The sequence below is a fragment of the Castanea sativa genome, chromosome 6, assembly GCF_040712315.1.
Source record: "Castanea sativa cultivar Marrone di Chiusa Pesio chromosome 6, ASM4071231v1".
Classification (NCBI taxonomy): domain Eukaryota; kingdom Viridiplantae; phylum Streptophyta; class Magnoliopsida; order Fagales; family Fagaceae; genus Castanea; species Castanea sativa.
The window spans coordinates 7,765,264-7,777,442 of NC_134018.1; the positions used below are offsets into that span (position 1 = coordinate 7,765,264).

The window sequence follows — 12,179 nt, forward strand, 5'->3', positions numbered from 1 at the left end:
TAATCAATTAGAATGTTTCTTTTTCTTTAGTTATAAAAAAATACATTTATAACTTTCCCAAACCAAAACCTCAAACACCCAAAGACTCCAAGCGAATCATAATCTTCACAAAATTTACGTCTGACTTCAACATCAAAACCGTAAGCTATCGTCACTAAATAAAAAACGCAAGCCCCCTTCCTTGTTCATAGCCTACACATACGAGTTCCAATCAAATGATACTACAACATTGGAGTTATGTATATGTCATTGAAAGATTGAAAGTAAATGACATAGTTTTTTGTCTAAGCGTATTTGAGATGGGATGGTATAAAAGGTTATGGATGTGTATATAAATGAGTAGAAGTGAAAATGGTGAATGAAAATGCAAAGAGATTTTTTGTGTGTGTGAAAGATGAAAAGTTTTGAAACATTGAACCAAATGAAACAAATAATAGTCTTAAAACATTGAATAGTAATGTAATAAAAATAGTCTTGAAACATTGAACCAAAGGAAATAGAGAGTCTCTACTTTTAAATTTGTTCTCATCTTTAATGTGGCTTAATGTGGCAAAATCTCACACCCTCTCGCATGAGATCTCTGCTTTTATATATAGATATATATATATATATATATATATATATAGATAGAAGTTACTCATAAAAGTTGGTAAAAGAACAAGAATTCTTCATTTTTTTATTATTATTGATAAGTTAAGCACGAATCCAATGAAACTTTTAACTCCCGACATTGTAACATCAGCCTCCACCTTGGTCTTACAAAGAGAGGAGAAATCATTCAAAAGCTCATTGACAACACTAACTTCGCCAATGGATATAGTAGCATGATAAATGCTTCTTTGTTTCCTCATTGTGCAAAATAGGCAAGAAAAGATAAATATATATATAAAGGCCGATTACAAATGCGATTTACAAAAGCATCTTAACACCTCACCAATTGCATTTCGCAAACAAAAAATCACCAAAGGAAAACACGGAAGCCAAATAGAAAGCAGTGTTAACAACCATGACAGGAACAACAAAAGCCAATTCACCCCAAGAACCACATAATACAAAGAGAAAGCAGTGTTTGCCATTGTTGTTACTACAAGTATTTGATCAATAAGTATATGACAGCAACCAGAACCACGATCCCAATAACTGACAAAAGCAGGCACATGCAAGAGCAACCACCTTTGGTGCGCTTGTTCAAAATAGCCAAATTCTTTTGCACCCGCTGTTTTGACAATAGCAGAGACCACAAAAGAAACATAAATAAAATCCCACCAAATTAAAGAATAAAATAGACAGAGTAGATATTTTGCAATGTATATCTATGTGCATGTGTGTTTGTGGATATAAATATATCAAGTACAAATTTTCGGGGTGAGGGATTTGAACCTTGGATGATTCCATTAGAAACACTAGGAAGTGCCAACCAGTTGAGCTACATGGCTCTTGGCACCTACTAGGTTTACTTGGTATAATACATTATAAGCAAAAGGAAAAAAGAATGCGCCGGGGGGTGGGGAAGTAACTTTAGGTGAGCCAGAGTGGAATTTTATGAAGTGATTTTATTCCTTCTCTCTTCTCTCTTCCCCTTCTCATTTATGAACCAAGCAGATATTCAATTATTATGTGATGCTACAACCTTTGGTTTTGACAGGAACAGTTAAATGAGTTATTTTATTGCATTGTACATTTTGCAATTACATCACTTGCTGAAAAAAAATTTCAGAACAAGGTAAAAATTAGCAGCGAGTGTATTACCCGTAACCTGGAGTCTGTAACATCCACATGTTGGTCCAAGTCATCCTGCATAACAAAGAGCAACAAAATTTAAAATTCAGGATGGCTATAGTTAATATCACTATGTACTATACTTTAACTGAGATTCAAAGATTGAAAAAGAAAAGACAACTAAGCAAATATGGTGGGGGGGGAAACACATACAATCAGCCTAGTGTGAAGGTCAAGTTCTTCGTTGACTGCCAATGCAATATGCTTTGTACTTACTACAGTCACCTCCAACTTCTCAAGATCCTCATCTTGCTCTGATTCATAGAGCATACCACATAAAGATCCATAATCCAAAAACACAAGAAGTATATTTTTAACAAGGAAAAGCTTCGTTCTCAATAAGTGATAGCAACACCTTTCATAACTTGTCGTTGAAGCCCGACAACGCCAGAGTTGTTCAAGCCAACTGTTCTGCTCACGGCATCAGCTGGCTTTATTTCTGGGCCAATCAAGCTGTCTCTGTTAGCAAAATTTGACATGTTTAATGTTGAAGCCATCTGATTAACTTTTGATCTCAAATTTGCAAGATTGTCCTTGCGACGATTCATCTCTTTCTCTGTTCTGTGTATCACAGGAAGCATATCAATACACTTCAGATAACAACCACCAGAAAGTTTTTTGAAGTACCAACTCAATCAAGTGATAAAGCAAATATTGCCAACTTTAATTAAAGATACATATACTTTTCAGTCCAACAGTGATGAAGCTGTGTACCAACAATACATTAATATAAATAAAATATATATAACTTAACAAAAAACAAAATTTTCTTTGATATGCTAAAATCAGTAACATCAAAGTTTTTGGGATAATACATTGTGGATCAAATATGTTTAACATAAAGTTTAATCAGCCAGGATGGATACAACAGGTGATGAATAGAAGGAAAATACTACCAAATGTGGTAAAGGAGATTACAGATATTTCAAACCACCTCTTCCAATTTCTATATTACAATCCAATCTGCATCTGACTGATACAGTAGAGCATGACAATTAGCAGTCAAGTCTTGAACCTTTTCAACCTCACAAATCCAGTGCCCAGAATTTAAGAAGTGAGATGTCTATGGTACCACACAACCGATAATCAGTTAACCCTTTTCAATCACATATGAGATCTGTTACTTCTTTTACAAAGGTATAAGTCTTGCCTGTGTACTAAAGGACTCTCTTCTTTTCTGCACCTTTCAAAGAGGATTCTTAAAAATCCTCTTGTTTATTGTGTATAAATGTGAAACTAACAAATTCTCTAATAATATAACTTGATTACATACCAGATTCATATCACTGCCAATATATAAAATCCCACTACATTTTGCCCCAAGACATTGCCTAAACTTTGGAGCTGTGGCCCTGAATCTTGATCATAAAATCACTGGGATTTGGAAGAATGTCAATATAAGAAATACAAAAGCTATTTTTTTAGAGCCAAAAAACAGGAGATGAGCACTAGATCAAACCCATATTAAAATATAAATGTAAAAGATTTTGAGCTATAAAATAAAAGGTTACATCCATCAAAGATGAAAGACAGCGAAAGTGAAATAAATTTATAGCAATATAAGTTATGCCACAGTATGGAAAAACTGCTCATCTCAAAAGGTTCAGATGAATCACCAAGACAACGTAATTATTAACATGGTTCCCTTCCTCATGGCAGCATAGCCAAAACAATAAAGTATTTTTTATCAGTACCAAATCAATAAAAACATTATCATACCAGAAAACTGGGGTCCAGAAACATTATGATCATAAGAGCAAGGAAAACATTTTAAGACAATCACTCTAGTCCAATATCTATATTGCAGTGATTACAGTCTTTTTATTTACATTAGTGCAGTTAAGAAGACTTACATGGGCTGCTTTCCAGGAATCTTTGACAAAAGGGACTGTAAGCTATCAAGTCTAGTCCCTAATATTGTGATCTTCCTCCGTATAGCAGTTGCATGACGCTGAGCATCCGGTCCTGTGGCAGGCAATGAACTACGTTCAGAAATCATGCCATTGATATCCTCAGCAAGTTTTACTGCTTCATTGTATTCCTTCACCCATGAATCTGCAGAAGCTGCCATTGACCTGAGAGATAAAAGGGAGGATATATCAGAAAAAATTTAATTGCAGATAATTTACCTACAGTCCTACACAAATACATGGTAAAAGAACTTCAGCACCAAGACAACCACACACAGAGAATAAAATCTTTCTGACATTAAGACCTCAACTAAAAAGATGAAATTAATAACAATAAAAATATATAAGTTTAGGCATGGACAAGTAGAAGGATAATAAAATAATAAAGGTGAGATGTATACATTTTGGTTAATATACCCTTAACAGATTTTATAGAAACTGGCCATCCTAAGACCTGTGAAGGGCTAGGTCCAGTATTTTACAAATAAAATTACAACCTACCATTACCCGCATAGCATTTTAAAGCTAGTAATAAGTAAATCCAATCCCATATACATCTAACCAGTATCTAATACTTCTTAACTCACACCAAGTTACCAACTAATAAGTTGTCTTTGTTGCAGTAAGATCACCTTCTGCAACTGGCTTAGAACCACGGAACTCTTCAAGAAGACGGATATTCATTTACACATGAATTCATAACACCATTACTGGCAGTTGTTTTAGCATAAATAAAAGTCAGAGATTAAACAATCACACTCTAAGAAAAGTATATAAGTATACATAGATCAAGGACACTAGCCACTCCACTCATGAATATATTAGTGAATCCCACTGTCCACACACTGATGATCGCAAGAGCTTAGGCAACCAAGAAATAAGCCAAAAACATATATCTAGCTAACAACAGCTAAGCCGCCCCACTTTTTAGTCCCAAAAGCAAACATCCAATAGCTTAAATCGTGCGCAAATGCAAGAAAATTATAGAAAACGAAACAAATGGTCACATAATACAAGAACAGCCCACTTGTTTGCCAAATGAGGACATTACCAACCATTACTCAACTCAACTGGACTAATCCAAAATTCCCAACTCCTATTAGCCAACACACGAATTACACAGGATCCTCTACACTAATCCTTATGCATCATCCCACTCTTAAGTCAATATATGTAAACACGCGCACACAAATATATAGCTAAAACTCAAGTTAAGACTAGGGCAGCGGGGCTTTAGATCAAAAGAAACCATATCCAATTACCTAAATTCTCATTGAATTATGAAAAAGCATTCAAGCATGAAAAACCACACACCCACGCACATATATTTATATCTAGCACAAGGGAAGCGAGGCTTAGATCACACGAAACCATACCCAATTATCTAAATTCTCACTGAATTATGAAAAAACACACATACATATATTAAGCTAAAATTCATGTTAAGACAAGGAAAAGCAAGGCTTAGATCAAAAGAAACCATACCCAATTACCTAAATTCTAATTAAATTAGGAAAACCCATTCTATTTCAACAATTTCCCAGCTCAATATCTAAAAATAGAAAATACAACAAAAATCCCCTCCAATAGCCAAAAAACCAAAAGCTAATAAGCTTCACCTCAATGATCGAAAAAAAAAACCCAAATTTCTAAATTCAATCTGAACGAAAACCCACAAAAAGTTGCATCAAATTATCAAACCGATCACACCAAATATTCAAGCTTTGATCGAAACCCTAAACAAAATCCAAAACCCCAAAAGGAAAACGACGACGCTTTAGGCTAACAGAGAAAGAAAAGTCAAATGGGAAATTACATGATCATGATGGGAATGAGAATTTCGGATCGAATATTGGAAATTTTGAGAGGAAAATTGAGAGAAAGATATAGCACCTGTGTTTTGGGAATTTGATGGTGATCGAAACGAGGTCGTATTGGTGAAGGAGCGTGTTGAATTGGAGTATGGAAATGACGTACGGCACCAGCACCACCTAGGATAGAACCGGAAGTAAATATTTTTAATAAAACTAAAATAAATATGTCCGGCTCCGTCGTCGTTGTCAAAAACGCGACAATGAATGAAATGAAAGTTGGAATTATTAAATTTTTATTACTCTTTTCCACCGAGGTGTCGTTTTCACATTTATTTTTCAATAATCCAAAATCTCTTTTACGTCGGCCTTTAATTTTTTTTTTTTTGACAAAATTTATGTACAGTACTTAAGGTACTATTTTTTAAATTTCTATTTAATGACACAAATCAAAGTATTTACCACGCAATGATTATTCAATAAAACACTATGTCGAAATTTATACAAATCTTTTTTTTTTGACTAAAAATTTATACAAATCTTTAACACAAATACAAACAACAAATTTCATACCAAATCATATATTATATTATATAATAAAAATTGTGTTCAAAAAACCGTGGTTGCGTTAATTGATTATTTTTTATTTTCTTGTTTGTGCTTTCTTCAGTTATTAAGATGGTTATTTTTTTTAGAAGAGAATATTTAAGTAACTTTAGTTAAAACTCTATTAAATATTCAAGTCACTCACTAATTTTTAATATAGTTTTGATTATTTACATTTAATTTGTAATTGAGACATGCATCATGCAAGCATAATTAATAAATAAATATATACCACCGCTCCCCCTTGGTGCGGTGATCACTCTATAACTATAAATGCTTGAGGGGTGTGGGGTGTGGGGTGTGGGGAGGGGGTAAGGGCTGGAGTTCAAGTCTCCAGAAGGAAGTTCACACACATATACACTTAGATTAGACTATAGTAGAAATTCTATCTTGTATAAATAAATAAATAAATATATAATAATAATAATAATAATAATGTAAGGACACAATTTACACCCAAACCCACAGTGCAAATGGGATGGGCCTGAAAAGGCCTATTACAATGAAATTTGTAAAAAGTGGACTTGAAATCTAGGTTCTAGTGATGTTAGATAACAAAAATGATGGGCTTCCTCCCAATGATACACACAAGGATCTGTTTATATCAAAGAATCTTCTGCTCGGACGCAAGCCGAGAATGATTTATATTATCTCTTCTCAAAATAGACCACAACTATGGATAGTGAGGTGTACAGTCTTCTTTCTCTCTTTTTTTCCGATCCCCAGATGAAAATTTGACTTTGACATGTAGAGTTGAGAACACGGCACCCAAAGCGTGCAACCAAGGTCTTGCCATAATGGCCATGTAGGGAGAATAGACGTCTACCACAATGAAATCCATGTTTACCACTTCTGAGCCTGATTACACAGGCAACCTAAATTTCCCCTTTGGTATGACAGCCTTCCCCTCAAAGCTTATTAAGGGCGAATCATAAGCTGTAAGATCCTCAAACTTTAGGTTTAGCCCTTTGAACAAGTCAGGGTACATAATATCTACACCACTACCCTGATCAACCATTACCCTCCTCACATCGTAGCCCCCTATCCTCAGCGTAACCACCAAAACATCATCATGTGGCTGGATAATCCTGATCTTGTCCTCTTCTGAGAAACCTAAAATTGGTAGGATATTCCCTTTAATCCTCTTCGGCTCAAACCTAGAATCCTCGGCTAGGGTCCGAGCTACAGACATCACCCTGGAAGGATGAAAGCCAATTCTTCCAAGTGTAGCAAAAATAACATTGATCGTGCCCAGAGGAGGCCTTAATGAAGTGCTGCCCTGGTTCACCACCCTTGAGTGATTTCCCTGCCCATTAGGCCGATACAAGAATTGCTTTAACCTCCCCTCCTTAACCAACTGCTCCAAATGGTTCCACAGAGTTCGACAATCTTTAGTGGTATGACCCCTCTCTTAGTGATACTGGCATTGAAGGTTCTGATTGCGCCTTATGGGGTCTCCCGCCATCTTATTGGGCCATTTGAAGTATGGTTCATTCTTGATTTTCTCCAATAGCTGATGCATTGATTCCCTAAAGACGGTATTAACCACTTGAGGAGTGGTAGGGTCATTTTGCCCATTAAAATCTCTTCGAGGCCTGTTGTTGTTGTATCTGTCCGACCTGAAATCCCTCATCTCCTGAGGGATAACCTTCGTCTTTCCTTTACCTTGCTGTTGATCTTCCTCAATCCTTTTATATTCATCAATGCGATCCATGAGCCGACGTACACTCTTTACATGCTTTTTGGTCAAAGATTTCCTCAAGTCGTGCTCTGCAGGTAGGCCGACCTTGAAGGTCCTTATCGCCACATCATCAAAGTCCCTATCAATCTCATTGAACATCTCCTAGTATCTGTTTGAGTATGCTTTCAGGGTTTCCCCTTCTCTCATGGCCATGGATAATAATGAATCCAAGGGCCGAGGAACTCTACTGCATGTGATGAAACGAGAACCAAATGCCCTAGTAAGTTTCCTAAAAGAATTGATAGAACATGCTCTCAAACCATCAAACCACCTCATCGCCACTGGTCTTAGGCTGGAGGGGAAGACTTTACATACTAGAGTTTCATTCTTAGAATGCATTGTCATTCTCTGATTGAAATGACTTACATGTTCCACAGGATCTGTTCGGCCATTATAAATGGTGAATACTGGTTGTGTGAAGCGTCGAAGGAGCTTCCCTCCCTCCACTCTACACGTGAAGGGTGATTTGGAGATTTGATGTATTGCCCTACCCATAGCATCATTTCCCAAGCCCCTCGAAAAAGAATTTTTACCATCACGTTCATGCAAATTGTCCTCCTTATAAGAGAAAGACTCATCTGGGGGAGTTCTTAACCTGGGTTTGTAACTGTCATCCCCAGAGCCCTCAGAAGAAGGATCAGAAAAGGAAGGAGTTCGCCTTCACCTTTTACGGCGTAACTTCTTCTTCAGGTGGTCAATTTCCTTCTGCATGGGTTTCGCATTTTCCTCGTGAGGAAGTTTACTTTCACTTCGTGAAAGACTCCTACTAGTATGCGTTGTATGCGTACTACCCTCTCTGTCCCTATCATCCTCAAGATGCAAGGAGTGACCCTCTCGTTGGGACCCCACAGACTCTGCACGATGTGGACCTGAGCCTACCATAATACTAAACCTCCTAAAACACAAGACTTCCTACAGATGGTGCCAATTGTAAGGACACAATTTACACCCAAACCCACAGTGCGAAGGGGATCGGCCTGAAAAGACCTATTACAATGAAATTTGTAGAGAGTGAGTTTGAAATATAGGTTCTAATAATATTAGATAACAAAAATGATGGGCTTCCTCCTAATGATATACACAAGGAACTGTTTATATCCAAGAATTTTCTCCTCGGACGCAAGTCAAAGATGATTTATATTATCTCTTCTCAAGATAGACTACAGCTATGGATAGTAAGGTGTACAATATTCTTTCTCTCTTTTTTTCCGATCCCCTCTTCTGAAGGTCCCTTATTTCTTTTATGTCCCCTCCTTCTTCTTCTCTTTATTCTCCACGTAAGGGTTAGATTGCTGGTTTAGATCCTTGTCCCATCCACCTCCCCTGAAGTATTTGGAGACAGGAGTCAGGTTAAACTCTGATGCTCAGGTCTCACTTCCCCATTAATGCGGCCAGAATAGCAGTTGCAGAGCATTCAATGCGAGAGCGGTGGTAACAGTTTTATATTAGATATTCCACTGCCCTTCTTCTTATCTTCCACGTTTACCATGTTTACCCTTACCTATAAGATTTTCTAGAACATTGCCTGTGGATGTTAACCAGCCCCTTCTCCTACCTCGGCTTTACATAGCCGATGACATAATCTTCCTCGTACTATCTTCTTGGACATACTTGTTCAGGTATCACCTCTTTACTTATTAGTATCACTTTATAAGTTGACATTCTTACATCATCGGACCATTCAGTGTCCTCGGATTGGGCCTTTAGCCCAAAAAATACTTTTGGGCCAACCCCACATATATTCTTGGGCCCAATAACCCTACAAATAATAATAATAATAATAATAATAATAATAATAATAATAATAAAAGTTGGGCTTAGAAACCGTAGTTGCACCAAGTGACTACTTTCACTAATTAGTAAATTAAATTTATATTATTTGTTAGGATCTCAAATTAAGGGATAATATTTTAAAAATCTTTAATTTAGGTAAAAAATTATCATTTAAATTCTATTCAAAATTTCAAACTAAAAGTCTATTATAAAAAAATTCTAATCTTAAATTCCAAACAACAACCCAAGTTTTCTTTCTCAAAAAAAAAAACTCATGTTTTGACTTCTACTCCAACTAAAAGTCTATTATCAATATTTTAAGAACAACTAACTAGTAAATTAACTTTATACATTTAAATTTCAACAAATTTAAATTCTATTTAAACTAAAAGTCTATTAAAAAATTTATAAACTTAAATATTTTAATTTGTTGGACATAGAAATCGTGGTTGTGCCAAGTGGCTACTCTTACTGGGTAGTAAATTAATTTTATATTATTTATTAGGATATATTTCCTCAAATTAAGGGATAATATTTAATGGCTGTTTAATTTAGATAAATTTTATCATTTAAATTTCAACAAAGTTAAATTATATTCAAACTAAAAGTATATAATAAAAAAATTATAAATTTAAATCCCAAATAACAACCCACATTTTCTTTCCAAAAAAAACCCCCACATTTTGACTTCTACTCCAACTAAAATTATATTATCAATATTTTAAGAACAACTAATTAGTAAATTAATGTGGGGAGTAAAAGGACCCAAGTAGGCATATGGGCCTTTGGGCTGTAACATGGAGGGCCGACCTGCTCCAGGGTTAAACTCTATGAGTTGGCCCATACGCCGAGGGTCCGAGTATACAGCCGAGGACGAGCTTCTCCTCGGAAAAGCCCTAGAGAATTCAAAATTTCATTATGAAGGTCAAAGCACAACTCTGGAGAGACTAGTGGTTAAAAGGGGACATCCTGAATCTTCTAGATGCACCAGTATTAAAGAAAATATCAAGAATAAAGGTTGCCACCTCCGCATTAAAGGCTCTGCACTTACCTCCCTGGCCGCATTAATGGGGAGGTGACCCCTGAACAATGAGGTGGAAACTTCTAGTCAATGTTCAAAAAGTATCAGGGAAGGAAGTATAAAAGGGGGGTAAAGGCCAAAGAAAAGGGGGATCGGGAAACTAAGAAAGAAATTAAGAACTTGTAATTTTGAAGGAAGAAAGAGAAATAATAAAGAAATAGTCCTCGGCTCGAGTCCGAGGAGATCCATTTGTCATTATCGTTCTTTATTTACTTGTGTTTGCTTATAAAAGCCTGTTATCAAGCTCCCAGCATTTCTAACCTAGGTTTAAAGCTCACACTCTACAAATCTTATTGTCTAAGGCTCATTGGGTCTGAGCCCGTGATTGTCTTTGGGTCCAGGTGCAATTGTGCACTTACAATTAATTTTATACATTTAAATTTCAACAAATTTAAATTATATTCAAACTAAAAGTCTATTATAAAAAAAAAATCTAAATTTAAATATTTTACCAAATTTAAATTATATTCAAACTAAAAGTCTATTATAAAAAATTATAAACTTAAAACCCAAACGACAACAACCCATTTTTCTTTCTAAAAAAACAACCTTTTAACTTCTACTCTAATTAATAGTCGATTATCAAAATTTTCGTATATATATTTATATTAAGTCATGGCTTTTCAATAAATCACACACATAACACCCAACGTTGTATTTTTTTCACTTTTTTTTTTCTAAGATGTAACTTACACTTGTTTTTTAATCTAATAAATTCATCTTACTTGCTGTTCTTTGCTTCTGAATTTGGTGCATGATATTATGTCAAAGGAAATTTACTATAAATAAGCAAAACAATGGACGCTTATTTAAGTGTTTGGTTTTCTTATGTAAGTTTTTAATTTTTCTTTTTAATGTTCTCAAATTTTGAATTAACTCCTTTGTGTATGTTTTGATTTTGGGTTTTGGTTATTATATCTAATTTGTTAGTATGTTGAATTTTTTTTATTAGACTATCACTAGGGAAAATTTTGTATTGAGGAAATATTTTGTTTATGATTATTTGTGCTAGCTAAGAGCATAAATTAAACATAACCCAAATAGGAATAATCAAACCCATTACATATCTCATATTAAGAAATTAACATAAAGCACAAAGAGAATTTTCAAATATAAAAATAGATAAACATAGGCAAAGTCCAAATCCTAAACAATTAGAACTTAAAGCAATTTTTTTAATTAAATTATTTACTTATTTTATCAGTTATTATTCCTATTTATTTAATAATTTTGTTTTAATTATTTTTTAAGAAATTTAGATTACATATGAATCTTCACGAGACCATGCATCGAACGGAAATATTACTAGTATATATAAATAAATGGGCCTTAAAGCCGTGGTTGTACCAAATGGATAGCGTACCTAATTGTCATGTGTATTACAAATTTACAATTAACAATGGTTTAATCGTTGACTATTTACTAGCAATAGTATAATTTAAATGAGCCAAAGGTTACTATTCTATAAATGCAAATCC

The 12,179-nt window shown here is 34.8% G+C and overlaps 1 protein-coding gene across 2 annotated transcripts; it reads right to left on the reverse strand.

Moving 5' to 3' along the window:
• Nucleotides 1-862: 862 nt before the first annotated feature.
• LOC142640792 (syntaxin-51-like) lies at nucleotides 863-5,786 on the reverse strand. Of its 2 annotated transcripts, none has more exons than XM_075815052.1 (6): nucleotides 5,583-5,786; nucleotides 3,633-3,854; nucleotides 2,135-2,340; nucleotides 1,933-2,033; nucleotides 1,750-1,794; nucleotides 863-1,216 (listed from the first exon to the last, which is right to left on the reverse strand). In XM_075815052.1, exons 2-6 carry the CDS (start codon nucleotides 3,848-3,850, stop codon nucleotides 1,085-1,087), a joined length of 702 nt encoding a protein of 233 aa, XP_075671167.1. In that variant the 5' UTR covers nucleotides 3,851-3,854; nucleotides 5,583-5,786; the 3' UTR covers nucleotides 863-1,084. The 2 variants fall into 2 exon arrangements, with proteins under 2 accessions (XP_075671167.1, XP_075671168.1); XM_075815053.1 differs by having other exon boundaries at nucleotides 5,506-5,765.
• Nucleotides 5,787-12,179: the final 6,393 nt, after the last annotated feature.

Excerpts from the sequence above, each read along its gene's own strand:
- LOC142640792 (XM_075815053.1), bottom strand. Across the intron at positions 2,341-3,632 it reads ATTCCTGGAAAGCAGCCCAT|AACAGAGAAAGAGATGAATC; the intron begins GTAAGTCTTCTT and ends TGTGATACACAG. Across the intron at positions 1,795-1,932 it reads ACCTTCACACTAGGCTGATT|GATGACTTGGACCAACATGT; the intron begins GTATGTGTTTCC and ends TTTGTTATGCAG.